At 39.6% G+C, this 16,946-nt stretch overlaps 1 protein-coding gene across 2 annotated transcripts in view; it reads right to left on the reverse strand.

The window, feature by feature from the left end:
• The window catches only part of LOC145991974 (uncharacterized), a 169,928-nt gene that overhangs the window by 62,716 nt on the left and 90,266 nt on the right, over positions 1–16,946 (reverse strand). Inside the window, exon 4 of one of the 2 annotated variants that reach the window (XM_083127966.1) lies at positions 4,394–6,521. The exons of the other annotated variant lie outside the window; for it this stretch is intronic. Within the exon in view, the coding sequence (XP_082984092.1) occupies positions 5,945–6,521 (577 nt within the window). The 3' untranslated portion in view covers positions 4,394–5,944. Of the gene's footprint in view, positions 1–4,393; positions 6,522–16,946 lie in introns of those variants that run through there. 2 annotated transcript variants of the gene reach the window in all.

Genomic DNA, 16,946 nt, shown 5'->3' on the forward strand with positions numbered 1-16,946 from the left:
ATAAGGTTTTGTAAATGCTCAATAAAAAAAAATCTATGCTACTTTCAGATATTTGATAAACGGAGATGAAAATTGTTCATAAATATGGTAGTAGTGCTGCAAGAACTTTGAAATACCTTTCTACACAAAACTTACTGACATCTAAAACTGAGAAATTAATTCTTCTTTGTAGCTGATCAGTGGTGATTAATTCATTCTTAGTTTTGGACTTTTAACCACTGTGTTATTTTTAAAATTACTAACATTCAGAGGCTGATGCTGTCTCCATCTTCAGGGTAGTGTGTAATCTACTAAATCATAGTTTAGTCCCTGAACACATGATGTGTTTGGGGAAGGTGTCTATATAGAGAGTGAGAATAAATGGTTGCCCTGGAGGATTATTCTTGGTGGCCAAGGCTCCACCTCGTCTGCCGGTCACAAAGATCTTTTGTACATGAAGTTGCCAGGAAGAATTAATTATAAGTAGCCCAGACTCCACTTCGTCTGGTGGTCACGTCAAGACCTGTTTTTCTATGTAGGCTGCCAGGGAGGATTATATTGTGGTGGCACTGAAGGAGTATTACAATTTTGGGGTTGATTTCCACAGTATCAATCCTTTGACAAGGTGGAGCCGGAGCCACCGCAACATAATCCTCCCTGGCAGCCTACATAGAAAAACATGTCTTGAGGTGACCACCGTGATTTAGTAGATTACACACTACCCTGAAGACGGAGACAGAATCAGCCTCCAAAATGTTGGTATTTTAAAAATAACACAGTGGTTAAAAGTCCAAAACTAAGAATGAGAAATTAATATCTTAATTTTCATTGATACATAATGATACCTCTCCATGATCCATGCTCGATCTGCAGTAACCAGTCAAAGCCTAAAACCTGATGGTACACACATTTGTAATTCTTCATTCCAAAGCCAATGTTCATTAATACTTAGGATTAATTATTATTATTATAATCTCAATATTTTCATTCATGTTGGGGGAATAAAATATGCAGTTGTATAATAAATACGTAACTGAGTTACTAATTTTTTTCCATAAGAAATACTTATAAAGATTCCATTAATTTTGGTGTTCCCTGCAAACATTTTCTTGGGAACTTGTTGCTTCACTGCTGGGCTGGCTCCTGGTTTCTGTCGTTTCCCTGCATGCTGCTAGAAGTGTTAGTGTAGCAAGTTTGTTCGCTATGTTTCAGATTTTGCTGTATCAGGAGCCAAACATGATGAACTTGACCACTGTCAATGTTTAGTTCATGCAGAAAGTGCTTAATCCTATGAATTTCTTTGATTTTGGTGCCAATTAGTGTGTGCAATGTATGACTGACTGAAACTTTTTTCACCATGTACTTGTTGAACTTGAGGTGCCTTGCTAGTATGGTAGTTGGCTGGGATTTTCTTGCATCTGACAAGTGCTGTTGCATATGTTCGGTGATGGCTCTGATTGATCTGCAAATATAATGCAAATTGCACTCACACTGGGCGTCACACCCTCCTGGTGGGAGGAAATATCATGTGTGTTTGATTAGAGCATTGGTTTGTGTGCTACTTTGATGTTGAGCAGTCTCAGGATTTTGGCAAGGTGGTTGGATGTGGTATAGTGGAAAGGGAAGGCAATAAATTTCATTTCATTGTTGCTTGTTTGTTGGTGATGATTAGGATGTCACCCCTGCATCCCTGCTTTGCTGCACCATGTTGAGAGTTGATGCACTGTGTATCCATTCTTAAATCCTGTCTCCATGATTATGGAAATTTCTTTGCTTTAACCACAATATTCTTTTCAATGACTGCTTATGGACAGCGATCATCCACCATATCATATATCATATATCATATATCAGTATGGAAAAAATGGGAGAGGGCCTACATATCAGCCCGGAATGCAATCACACCTTCTGACCTGAACAAGACTGCCAAAGTAACATTCCCAGAAACCCCATTCCCCTTCCCATACTTATGTCCCCCCCCAACACCCATGCCATCATATCACTCACAGTATTTGACAAGCCTGTTGAGTGAACCACATTTTTCTGCATCATCTATACTTCGATTTGGATCTGGCAACTTTGCAAGTTGAACTCACACTTTCGTTTCTGCCATTTTCCTTTTCTCTACAACTGAAGATGCAGCCTGCGTCTGCGAAAATTTAAACTCTTCCTCAGTCTGGTGAGCTACATAACGAATGAGAAGGAAATAGGAGACACTCATCAGACATTGGAAAGGTCTAAATGTTTGCAGCCTCATATTGTATCTTCAGTTGCAGATACCAGTGTAGTATATATTTTCATAATCCGAGAAGTGCAATGTCACCTCAGTGGCCCCATGTGCTGCATTGTCAGCTCAATGTCACCACTGAAAGTTCCAAGATTGAATCCTGTGAATAGCTTCACCAATTTCATCCAGTCACAATGCTCCCTCATCATCACAATTAACAAAAGTGGTAGAAAAGTGATGAAAAAGAAGGAAAATACAAATACAAAGCATCTGAAATGCTTTTATAATTTGACTCCCATTTTCAAAATTCCCCTGCACATACTATTTGTCATCATTTATGGAACCTTTTGTAACACATCATCATTAACAAATAACAATTTTTGAGTTTGCGAATGGAGTGATGAAGAAACCTTCGACTAAATCTATTCCCTGGCACACGGCATTAACACTAGGAGGACGGTGATTTCCTAGCTACCAATTAGGACTAACCCATCATTTTGACAGTTTTTCCTTTCAATGTTTTCCACTGCTCTTATTCTGAGTGTAAAACAACTTCAGCGTTACTTTATTTTTCATTTTGACATCATTGTAACAAATTCTCACAAATTCTGCCTCCTACAATGGATAATTCATAAGGAATAAATAGTTAGGGCTGTGTTATTCATGTTCAGTTAAATCATAGATTACAACCATTAGATTTTAATTAATCAAAATCACCAGAGACATGTACCATGAGAGAGACCCGGGTTCGATGTTCAATCCCCAGCAGGGGAGAACCGGGATTTTCCCCAGCTGTTCAAGTGGCTCCAGCACCCACCCAGCATTGTATAAAGTGGGTACCTGTAGGAAACTCTGGAGGGTAAAGGCGGCCAGGGTGTGGTGCTAATCACATCATCCCCACTTTCGACCGTGATCAAGAAAGTGTGCGACACCCCTTATACGCCTTCATGGCATGGTGCAAAGCACAGGGGAGCACAACAGAGGCATAAGAGCATCAAATACAAGTATAGTACACCTGTCAAATACCAGGTCCACACATGCACTTCTTGCAGTGCATACAGATCTTCCCTTTGCAGCCTCCTGTCTGGCTGCTCAGGAGAGCACTGATTGGCCTGCAAGGGATGATTTCTTTTCGTCACAGAAGGTGTAGCCAATTCTTCTGAAATAATTTAACAATGAAATCTCTGCAAGAGATTTTATCTTTGTATAAAATCCAGAAGTTGATGGCTGCAATATCCAAAACTTTGAAGAACATGTGCATCGGCAATCTTCTGCATTGAAAGTTCACCTCATGGAGGCAGCCATTTCGTCTGAACTAAAATTCAACTTGAAAATGCATCTTTTAGGTGAGCAACACTGAGCAATATTTTTTTTTTTTTTTGAATTTGAATTTAAATTTTTGAGTGCGTCAGCACTTAGGCTCTTTTGCACTCGCCACATTATATGGGGTCCAGCCCCTTACCTTAACTAAAATAGAAAAAAACGCAGTGTTGTGTTACAAAAACGTTAAAATTTTCTGACTTCTGTTAAAAGCTGAGGCTATAGAGGGGCACTCAGCACACACACAAGGACAAAAAACAGGACAACCCACACAAAATTATACTGGCGATAGGGCCAGTTGCCAGAGCCTCGTTCTTCTGCAAAAAGCCATCCAGGGTGTACTATGTGGAAGTGAGGTTGATATTTGGGTACTGAGCAATATTTAACATAGGTTCACTTGCACATTCAATCTGCTATTGCTTACAGACATAACTACCCAAAAACTGCACCCCTTGAAATGATAATACTTATAGTAGTGATTCTTTGGTGGTGGGATAAAAGTTTAACTTTTTCTAGAAGTGCAGAACACTAATATTTATTTAAAGTCACAGAACATGGAAGCCATGGAGTAAAATTAACATTGTCAAAAATGTAATATAATTGAAAGTCACCCATAAAAATGACAGGCCTGTCCTCCTGGTGTTAACGTAACAAGATACCATTACATTCACTGGATTCAATGTTTTTTTATTGTTCTTCTATTCTCTTACAACTTCTTCCTTCACTTGTTTGGTGCTGTTTTGTTTCCCGTTTTATATTTTTGGCTCTGACTAACACGCACACACACAAACACCCACACCCACACTCACTCTCTCTCTTAGGCTTCAAACTTTTCTGGTGCTTAATTGAAACTAGCATATGAAGGCAAGTAAATATATTTTATGCACTGAAATCTCTAAAAAATGTACACTCCATGAGGAATCGTATTTCCTAAAGGAGGAAAACTACATTCTGCTTGGCATACATACAGGGCTTTGATGTGCTCTGAGGTTGGAAACACTGTCGATTTCCTCAATCTGATGTGATATGATTCAAGCATGACTGACATGGGAAGAGCTGTTTCTTCTTATGCACGTTAATACATAAATCTCTGCTGCAAATTTAACTTGTCTCGGAGAATAGTTACAATTTGACTGTTAACATGGCCTATTCTGTCAATTACATGAAAGCATGTAAATATAATTTTATGCACAGAAATCTCTAAAAAATCATGACTTGAAGTTGTGTCTGTGTATGCATGTGTGTATATATACATATATGTGGTGCAATCTAAAAGTTCAGGGAATTGGCTCATAGTTCCTCCAGGATAACTTCAAAACACCAATGCACTGCCATCTTCAAAGTAATCCCCTTGGGCAATCATACACTTTTGCCAGCTCTGGAAGAGCTGTTAGAAGCAGTGATAGAAGCAATATTTTGCAACCTCCTGTAATGCCTTCTGTGATGCTGGTTTCACCTCAGTTTCTAACATGAAATGATGCCCCACTAGGTGGGTTTTTATTTTGGCAGAAAGGTAAAAATTGCAAATGGGGGAGGGGGACTGTCCAAGTCCAGTGAATAGGTGGGATGTTTCAGCACAGACATTCTGTGTGTGGCCATAAACTCAGTGGTGAGTATAGACCGGTGGTCAGGCACATTATCATGGAGAAGATACAATAGTCCACTTTGCCACATCTTAGGCTGCTTACGGTGGATGGATCTCCCCAAATTACATAAAACTTCCACATGGAGCTCCTTGTTTACTGTTCTGACTTCTGGAATGAATTCTGAATTGACAATTTCTTGAGAATCAAAGAAAAACATGAGAACGCGAGAATCAAGATTGAAGAAAATCTGCCAGGATTGAAGCAGAGGGAAAGTCATGCTCGTGGTTTTCTTTCATGGCCAAACATGGAACGTCTGTGCTAGAACATCCCACCTATTCACTGGACTTATCTGCCTGTGACTTCTACCTTCTCCCCCAGATGAAAACTCCCTCTAAACAGGCGTGGTTTCATGTCAGAAGCTGAAGTGAAAGCAACATCGCAGGAGACATTACAGGAGGTTGCAAAACATGAATCCGAGCTCTGCTTCCAACAGCTTTACCAGAGCTGACAAAAGTGATCACTCCCAAGGGGATTACTTTGAAGGTATTTGTGCAGGAGTGTTTTGAAGCCATCATAGTAAGGAACTATGAGTTGAGTCCCCAAACATTTGGATTGTACTATATATAACATTATCAATCTGTACACAATATAAAAATGTGATGCATGTTGTTGAAATTATATGTAGTATGTAATAGTGTGGTGTAATGTAATTTCAGTCATGTCTCTTATGTAACACAAGGCCATGCTATTGGATGGAGCAGCTGCCAACAGACTTCAATAGCATAGCCACATGTTCTTTCAATAATATTCCACCATTAGAAATATTTTTTATCTACGAGGTATGTGGGAGAAGTAAGTGTGCAATCAACTCCTGTTCACTGTAGAAACCATTGGAGCACAAATGACACATGTAAGGCTTCTGAACATGAATTCTCAGGTGCCTCATTAAAGATGTCTGCTGTCTGAAGGACGAGTCACACACTGGACACACAAATGGCTTCAGACCGGTGTGAATCCTTGAATGTATATCCAGATTTCCCTTCTGAGTAAATGCCTTGTTGCATGTTGCACACACATAAGGTTTCTCTCCACTGTGGACTCGCATGTGGATTTGGAGCCTAGCTTTGCAATCAAACACTTTCTCACACACGTTGCAAACAACAAGACGAGTTGAAGTGCTTGCTGATTCACCACTTGTTGTGGATTTCCTTTTATTTCCACTTTCCTTCATTACAGAATCAACTTCTGTAAATTCTATGGAGCACTGGGGCTGAGTAGTAGGTTCTGATGTAGCTGTATGAAAGTTTCTGTTTAATTCTAAAATTGATCTCCCATGGTGTGAAGAATCCTTGTTCCCTGTAACTTCCTGCACCTTAGTATCATCTGCCATCATATCTTTCAATGCAAATCTGCAAGGAAATTTAAGATTTCATTACAAAGATATATATTTAAAAGAGAAACGGAATAAGTTGTTTCAAAAATACTAGTTCTGCGGGCAATTAATTTATAAATATTTGGTTCTCATTTTTGCACAGCACTTTCAAGTATACTCACAATCAAAAATAAAGGATAAAGTCTGCATTCAAGTTACAGTAGAAATGGACCAAAATGTACAGAGTAATAACTAGAGGAGGAGGGGGAGGGGGTGCAGTGACATTGTCAGTGTCCAAACGAAAGAAAGTATGTGCAGTATTTCAACAGGCTTCAACAAAACAACAAATCAGTGGAATCTGGTATCGTGTGAAGTGTCTTGCGAGAAAATGATCTGTGCATGCATTTTCTTCAGCCACAGACCAGAAACGGGTTTTTTAATAAAAAAATATTCTACTTGATTAGCACCTGTGGCCACTGCAGTACAAACGTAATAGCAGTATTATACAGATTCAATTCAAAACATATAAATTAATACATTAAATCTGCATGCACATTGATTCTGATGCATACACAATTCCAAAATTATATTGCATACATGAACGACTAACAAACAAAATGACTCATCATGTCATGTCACTTTGTGACTCGTGCTGCATTCTGTCATGTCGGATCTGGTGCGTGGCTGGTGCACAGAGGATACCATAAGTTTGTCTAAATTTGCTTGGAGTCCACTTAATGCTCAATTCATGGGAGACATTCTACAAAGGCTCTAATCAACAGGGTGTCTGTCGTTCATGAAGTGTTGCCAGGTTGTAGATTATGGACCACACTTACTTCAGTAAATACTTCCCAACACACGATCGTGTAATTTCTGGTCTTCAGCACAATTGACATGTCACTTCATATTTGCTCATAATCTCATAATCATTTCTCCTTTACATGATACATTCAGATGTGAAACTTGGTCCCTTACATTGAAAGAGGAACATAAATTGAGAGTATTTGAAAATAAGATCCTTAGGAAAATCTTTGGACCTAAAAGGGATGAGGAGACAGGTGGGTGGAGAAGGTTACATAATTTAGAACTACATAATTTGTATTCATGTCCAGATATTATTAGAATAATTAAATCAAGAAGACTTAGGAGGGCAGGCCATGTGGCACGAATGGGACAGGAAAGAGGAGTTCACAGGATTCTTGTTGGGAAACCTGATGGTAAGAGACCTGTAGGAAGGCTAAGACGAAGATGGAGGGACAACGTTGAGATGGACCTAAGGGAAATCGGTAGGGATGGAAAAGAGTATATAGAACTTGCTCAAGATAGGGAATGATGGAAGGCCTGTGTTGCTGCAGCCATGAACCTTCAGGTTTAAGAAGGCTAGGGAGTTAGTTAGTTATGATACATTCAGAGAAATCTTTCTTCAACTCACAAATGTTTTCCAATGATACATAAGAATTTTTCACACGGTATGAAAGAAAACAAAAAAATGGCCTTCTGCCACTTTTGGCTAATAGTGATGATGAGAACGAGGGATGATATGATGAAACTGATGAAGACTCACTCACAAAGAACAGCCAGACCAGATTTGAACACGGGACCCTTAGTGTTGTAGCATGCAGTGCTAACAACTCTGCCAGGGGGGTTGGTGCATGTCCAATTGAATGTATCACATAGAGCTGGTCACTCTAAGTTTCAGTTATTCTATATTAACAGAAATTCATTGATTAGGGAAGGCTGGTGAGGACTTTAGTTGTTATCCGTAAAGGAGAAATCAGGTCTCATTGCACCCCATTGCAGCTGGAGTGGTATTATGGTATTTCTGATCTCCTATTTTGCTGTTGAGACAAATGGAGGTTGTATCGGAGACTCACATGATACCAGCCCATACCTAAAGGCCTGCACAAGACCTGGAGCAGACCCGTTCGCGAGACATCGCTCCTGAAATGCCATGCAACCTGCGCAACACCCTCGCTTGAGCAGCTTGTATGCCCACCTGCACAGATCGTTCCTGGCAGGCATTGTAGGCCCGCCGGGTACCCGCAGTCTTATGATATCTAGTAGGTCTCAGTTCGTTCTTTCCATCAACTGCAGACCCCTCCCTCTGCATGACGTAGTTGCTTCGAGTAGAAACTGCACCTGGCCCACACCGTTCTGCAGTGTTGCCAACTGCAATAGATTTTCAGTACTTACAAAAGGGAACTCGAAGCTTCGTAAGCCACATCACCAATGAAATGAGATTTACGAATGTTGCTACCCCCCTCCCCCCCCACACACACATTGAAATAGGTTTTCCGTGGCACAGGATCCATAAGTATATGTCGTAAACAACCAATATACGTATATATAGTGATATAGGACAGGACTGAAACATGTCACGTTCGACGCTGAGGTCGCGAGTCGAACAACACACTGTTCTACTGCGAACACCAGGGCCGTAGCCAGCCAGGGCCATTGCCGTTACCCTCGTTTGGGGGGTAGGGCCAAGTACTTGGATAAACGTGCCAACAAGAACAATCACAATAATAGTAATAAAGTAGCATGAAAGGCAATATAATCCTCATAAATCACGCAAAAAGGGGGTAGAAGTCGGTTCTCACGCGCATTTGTGTTGAAACAGAGGATTAGACATATTTTTTTTCAACACGTCAATTTCACATTAGCTAATAATGGAAAACAAGCACACAAACTGTTTTTGAAAGAAAGAAAGTGCATGATAAATGCATTCCGAATGTACAGACATATGGCATGTAAAATTTCCATCTACAATATTTTCTTTTCACATGGACCGACGTATTACATAATCAATTCATCCAACTCGTAACAAACCAACATTAATAGCAAATAATATCACGGGCCGCCATAGCATTCTCTGTTTTAAAACTTTTCTCACTTAGATCGTTCGGCGCTCAGGGCCGACTCCCGCTACCCCTTTGCTACGGCATTGAACTTGATGAGACTGGATAATATTTTATAATATATTTCTACTTTCATAAAATTTGAAATCAAGGGGTTGCAATTACCCCTCCATTCCCCCTCTGCAGGTGCCCTTGGCCGTCTGGAAGGAAAATGCAAGAAAAATATGAAAATTAATTCCATCTTGAGTACCCTTTAGCCCTGCTACTCTTAAATTCTGCTAGTCTGTTTTTTCTTGTACTTTAATGTTTGACCCCCACCCTGACCCTTCCGCTAGACTTAATTTCCGTCCAAGCTTGTGAGCAATGCACCCTACCCCCTCTGGTTGCGCCACTGCGTGCCTGGTTAAGGCACCGTGCAATGAAAAGCAATTAGTTTTCAGTGAGGAGATTTTTGTTTGCTCGATCATTCATTTCAATAAATGAAGCTGTAATACTGCGTGCATTTCCTGGCAATAAGATAAAAACTGCTTACGCTGAACTGAAATCGCTAAGAATATAAATTCTCCTTGGAGGAGAGAGCTCCTCCTAGGACCTCGTAGGATTTACGAGCTACGTAAGTAGGCAACACTGGCTGAAGCTGTCCACGTGGTGATGAAACACCTGGAGCGACACGCTGCCGGAGGGCTGTTTCCTTCCAGCAGGTTTTGCAGGCGCCCGGGTCTTGTTGAATGCCCAGTTACCTTGTAAGCGCAGAGCGCCTGGAAGACGAAGAACCCGGGTAAAGACGCAAGTCGACTCGTTGCCGTGGGCAGGCGAGCAGGTATACCTGTCCTCGCGGCAAGCGGGCAGTGGGTAGGTAAAATGCAGATTATGCTGGCCTCTACCCATACCAACTATCATATCAATTCAAAAATCTAGAGATGGTTAAGTGGAAGAAAAGGCCTGTGTCTTAACTTCATCATCAAAAACAATAAATAAATAAATATACTTATCACCTACAGTAGGAAAAACATATTCAAAGATATTCCAAGGTTTTGTACCATGTTCAACATGCTCTGTAGGTGAAGACAATATGGTAATCACCCTCCAGATCAAATACGGAATTGTGTGCACTAAGTTATGCGAGTTCTTCAATGGGTTACGGTCAATTGAATGTGTGTTGAGTTGCCCTCTTGCAGTCATCTGCACAGGATATACTAGGAAGCAGTAATTATTCCTGTTGTTGCTGGAAAGTTCCTGGTAAGGACATATGCTGAACTGCCACTGTCCTCCAGGGCAATTCTTAGACGTCATGTGTTGATGAATCAGCTGACACTTCTTTTTTATTTTAAACTCTTCCACACTTCAGGAATGATATTTTGCAAGATTTAGTTCCTCAGACTAAGCCAGCAGTGGTCGAACCATCATCAAATGTTCAATATGGATTCATTCATTTGGTGTAAAGCACCATGTTATCACAGAACATCACATAAGTGCACTATCTTGCACCATTTACAAGTGATGCGTCATTCCTACAAATACTATGAAAGAGGAAAGAGAGTGTTTCAATGACGAATCACTTTTGTGTTATGCAACATATTGTCGTTATTCAGAATCATTATTAATTTTTATAATATCATGTATGTCTCAAATTTCACAGGGAAAAACATGGAAGTGATGTTATTTCTTAAATGGCTGGATTATATTTCCTTGAAATTACTCCATTGAAAACTGCATGACAGAGAATGAGACAAAATTTATATCTTTTGAGAATTTTGATGTGACTCAGCTTAGTATCAAATGTTTCCTTTGCATTTCTTCTATGAAGACATTGTTATTTCAGCTGCTTTGTAGGGGACAAACATTTTCATGAGAAATAGACCAGTTGAGTTCTGGAAATATTTTTGAAACTTTCCAGAACTAACTGCACTCAATGATTGACAGCGATATTCAAGGCTTAGTAAAATCTAAATATATAACCTTAATCGTACAATTTTCACACACACACACACACACACACACACACACACACACACACACACACACACACACACAAAAAAATAGAAGTCAGCTTTTCAACTAACATGACCAGGGAAAGGTAAGAAAGAAGATCTTTACTGAAAGACTGTTGATTTGCTATCCTAAAAATCCCCCATTAACAACCACCCCTTTTTTCCATTTTTTTTTAAAAAAAGGATATTTCATCAAACAGATAAATCTGCATTACTTCAATTATTCAATCCACACAGGAAACATGATGGTGCAAAAATATCTGCCTTTCATTAGAGTACAACACATGTTACAGACACATTTCTCAGAATTTGTCCTAGTCTACCATTATAGGCACAGATTTCCATCCAAGGGCTGTTCGCTGGAGGATAGGTTTTAGGTAATGCTTGTAATAAGCAAAATAAGCAACTGAATCTTGCCCCACACAAAATCGTAGTCAGACACCTTGATTATAAGGAATCACAATTAACCACCAGCATTTGGAAGTAAGTAGTTAGTTGTAATGCAGTTACAAGCAACACCCTGATGACAGACAGGCACCTGTAAATATCTGAAATTGGGACATTGTTTTGCACTCTAAAATGCAATGTTACAATTGCAAAAAGGGGTTGTACACGGTCTGGAGAGAAAAGTGTACAGTGCATGTACAGTCAAGGACACTTCTGGATTGCAATGATCCCATTGAATTGCCCTACAATGAAATCGTTACAATCCAGAAGTGTCCGTGACTCTACATATGGATGAATTCTGGATGAATATATGTAAAAACACATGTCAAAGATATTTTAATATACCTATCAAGAGCATGTGTTATACAGACATATAAGCCAACCCATGGGCACTTCAGAACATATGAAAACTTAAGAATCACGTAAGGATACAACAAACACAATGAACTCCCATAGTGTGACAAACCACATTACTGTTAAATAGCTCAATTGAACTCAAAGGTCATCCACAGCGAGATTGTCAGTCCAGCACTCAATGTGCTCAGCTACCAAAGGGATGAAAGAACAAAACAATTAAAAACATGTCTCTCCCACTGGTTTTAAAGTGAGCATTCTGAGACACTTAAACACTTCGCTTCTGCTAACCCAGCCATGAAAATATGCAATAACACATAGGCCTAATACAAGGTGAAATGATGATTTATGTCAGTCAATGGGATGTTCATTTACTGGTAATCAAGAAGAATTGTTTACACTAGAAAGAAGGTCCACATTTGTAATATTTTTTCTAATGAACCAAAGAGCTTAGTGAAGTATTTGACAATTTTATGTTTCAAGCAGGACCAAATCTGGTTATACAAAAGCAAGTTGGCTACAGTGATTATCATGTGAAAGAAGCAACTTGTTGCCGCTAAAGCCATTCCCACCCCAACAATAGATCAGCAGCAACTAACTACAGAGTTTTAAGCCCTGCACTGACCATGTGCATTAAAGCACAAAAGAATAAAATGGCCAGAACTACACATTTTCCATTTTTAATTTTTTTGTGTATGAAATTCGTGAAGGTTGTAGTCCCACTCATGTGTGCTCGGCTCACATGAGTTCACTATACATGCCAGGTTTATCCAAATGATATTAATAGATTTCTGATTAATTTCATACAAATTTCCTCGTCGCACTTTTTCGTGGTTATATTATAGATATTGAATTTTTCTATTTATTTTGACATTAGTTTCGTTCATTTAAAAGCTTTTCCTATGCAAATTAAAGTAAGTTATATAATGAATACATGCTATTAAATCTCTATTTACACCATTTTCCTTTTTATATAATAATAAGAATTGTTATTAATTATATATATTTTCTAGATATCATTATTATTCTTATTATTACTATATATCATTCTTGAAGTGTACAATCAACTGCAATTATATCAGTGGGAATGACAACTGATGTACGGCATAGTGTGCTCAAGGGCAACTTTGAAAAAGCACCTGAATTGCCTCGAGTTGAATCAGGAAATGTCCAAGCTTTAGTCCCCAAGGCCATTCTGCAAAGCCAATGGCAAAAGAGTTTTGTGTGTGGATTTGGTGAGAAGGAAACTGCTGGAATTGTTTTCAGTTTTCATTATTATCTCTGGAAGTTGAATGATGAGCAGATTAATTTGATGAGCAAACGAATAAAAAATCTGAATGCCATGACAATTTGGTTAACATAAAATCCTGTGAAGTCCAATATCTGGGGTTAGAACCTGAACCAGAAAATAAGGACATGTCATTGTCTTTACCACACCTCCATAATCTATCACATTTTCATCTTTATCAATCGATTAACCGAGAGTGGTAGAACAGTAACGTGAAATAACAAATATAGAGCCTTCGGTATTACCTTTGAGTTTAAAGCAGACTTCAATCATTAGTGACAATAGAATGTTAAAGTAAAATGAAATGCCTCTTATTTTCTAAGAAATAACAACACAAGAAGAGTGACAGATATTTCTTGTATTTTGGATTTTCTGTGAAAGTAATTTCTAATCTGTGCTGTAATTAAACCACCATTAATCCAGTGTAAACGTAGAGCCATGGAATATGATGTATAGAAATTGACTTAGTTGCTTCTTTGAGCTTGTTTAGTACACTTGATAGTGAAAAGGCTAATTGGAACTGGACCTACAGTTTAAAATGGGATTTGTGCCTCCACCAGGTATTGAACCTGCCCCCCCCCCCCTGATTACAAGGTGACAGCACAAACACTATGCCATCCGGGAGGCCCCAGATTTAAATGTAAGTTCTAATATTGGATTTGATTATTGGTAAGGGGTTGAAGTTTCACACTGTTGATATAATTCCCCCTGGCACTTTACAGGTCTTGACGTGACCAGCAGACGTGATGGAGCCTTCGTCACTGGAAATAATCCTCCAAGGCAGCTGATTTTACACCCTACGTATTAGATGCCATCCCCAAACACACCATGCGTACAGGGACTGAACAATGATTCACTAGATATACATACTACCCTGAGGACGGAGGCAGAATCAGCCTCCAAAACGTAAGTACTGAAATACTTAATGCAGTGGTTAAAAGTCCAAAAACTCAAGATGAATGAATCACCACTGATCAGCTACAAAGAAGATGTTGAAAGGAGCTTGCAACTTTCACATACAATTTTTTTTGTCTTTCTATCATCACATTTCTGCTACTTTTGGCTAATTGTGATGATGAAGGGACATTCACAAAGAGCACCAATGCCCAGGCCAGGAATCGAAACCGCATTCCCTGGCATCATAGAATGCTGTGCTAACCACTCTGCCATGGAGGTTGGTAATTTCATATAGAAACTGACACATCTTCCTTACTTATTTATTTTACCTACTGCACTTCCTGCCACTCTCTCACAGTGAATACTATCCCCCCCCACCCCCTGTTTCAAGTTTAGCTCATAATTAATGCTATCGCTTTGTAGTGAATGAGTATTGCATTCATTTTGTGCTGAGACACAAATTGAGGATATGAAAGACATAATGAATCTGAGTAGACAAAATTCTACTTGCAGATCATACCGACTGATCTCTGCATGTAGTGTTCAGCACATCACACCTCAAGAATATGGCCATTGTAGTTTCTGGGATGTGAGCAAGATGTGCCCCTCACCACTTAACAAAATGGAGATTGTCAACAAGTATCCACAGAACGAATTTTGGATCTTATGTCACTCAGGAAGTAAGTGTCCAAAAAATATTCATTTGGCATGAATGGAACAAAAAAAACTTCTTAGTAATGTAATGATTTTGATTTTCCTTATAAATAAACATCCAAATCATTGTTACAATCGCATCACGAGTTCCAGCATTGCTGCTTGCTTTCCACACCTAGTGCAAAATTCATAGTTCATTTCTCCTCTGCCAGGGCGCAGCAGCTTCTTTTGTTTTACCCAGTGCTGCAAACACGAACATAGCTTAACAGCTTGAACAGTCACAGCCAAGCTACAGTAGTACTCACAGTACATATGACAGTATCAATTTGTAAGATTAGGCGTGTGGCCTAATAGTGTAATTGTGGTACCTTGAACTGTGTTTTGCACCACGTTGCTTGCAGAACTGTGCCTTGCATAGTAGAATGCAGATATCGTCAAAAACACAAGTACACGAACATACGAGGGTGAATCAGGAATTTCTTTTGTACGGTCATGGAAAGTGTGGTACAGCCCTGTGGTCTTGTGGTGATGATGGAGGTGTGAATAGAATTTGTTCCCTTCCTGGAGTCCTTGCCAACTCTCCACGTCAGTCAGATGCTATGGTAGTGCTCCCGCGATCGTGAAAACTTGGGCTACCAAAAAATCGACTCCTGGAAAGTGCTAAGGCTGTTTATCAGACCAAACAATGTGGAACACCCATCAGAAATATTCTGCTGCTTCATGACAACACCAGACCTCACACAGTTGCTGAAACACATGACAAACTGGAGGAAATTCATTGGATGCCACTTGAATATCCTCCATATATCCAGACTTATCCCCCTCTGACTACCATTTACTTGTTTGTGCCACTGAAAGAAGCATTGGAAGGTAAGCAGTTTGAGGATGATGGAGGAGTGAAGGAGTTGATGTGCACATGTCCATCGACTTTCTGGGAAAATGGGATTGAAAAACTCTCTATCCGCTGGCAAAAGTGCATTTCAGTTGCAGGAAGCTATGTAGTAAAGTAATGCATTTGTTTTGTATGTGTATTTTGTTTCAATAAATTATGAAAAATAAATTCCCATTTATATTTGATTCACCCTTGTAACTTTGTGGTAAGTTCAGTCGTTCAGGCATGTGAGAGACCCAGGTTCGATCCCCGGCAGGGAGAATCGGAATTTTTTCCAGCTGTTCAAGTGGCTTCAGTGCCCACCCAGCATCGTATAAAGTGGGTACCTGGAGGAAACTCTGGGAGGTAAAAGCAGAATGGGGCGTGGTGCTGATCACATTACCCCCACCTTCAGCCGTGATCAAGAACGTGTGAGGCCCTAACCCCACACCCCCTATACGTCTTCATGGCATGGTGCAAAGCACAGGGGAGCACTTTACCTTTTTTACCTTGTAACTTTGCAGTGTCCAATATAATCTAGACCTACGCAAGCATTTGTGAAATTTATGTAACCAAATGGTTAAACATTCATAGCAATGGAATTAGTTTGTTACATGGTACAACTGCTATTGAAATGGCTGCTATTGAAACGTTGCGGTTGCGGTATCTCAGAATAGTACTTGACTGCAACATACCGGGTTCGACGTTGTGACGGGGAACATTATTCAGTTTTACCCATGATGTTAGCTCTTTTCTAGCCGGAGATATGATGTTCTTATACACTCAGGGTTCGGGTATATATACAGCATGTTTCTAAATGAATGGTGCGGTTATAAAAATTAATAATAAATCTATTTATTACCTTACACGGGTAAAACCTACACCGTAAGCAGTGGCAACTGTCCAAGTTTCTGATCCATTATTCACAATCCTTCAATATGCACACCATTGGTCACACGACACACATCGACGGGGTAATCAAATTCATTCCATACTCGCTGTAGATCGTCCACCGTGATGGCTTGCAGTGCATTAGTTATCCGTTCACAAACTTCCTCCAGGGACACGGGCATTGGTGGTACATAAACTTTGTCTTTAACAA

This window comes from Lepisma saccharinum, chromosome 9 (genome assembly GCF_977018435.1).
Source record: "Lepisma saccharinum chromosome 9, izLepSacc3.1, whole genome shotgun sequence".
Classification (NCBI taxonomy): domain Eukaryota; kingdom Metazoa; phylum Arthropoda; class Insecta; order Zygentoma; family Lepismatidae; genus Lepisma; species Lepisma saccharinum.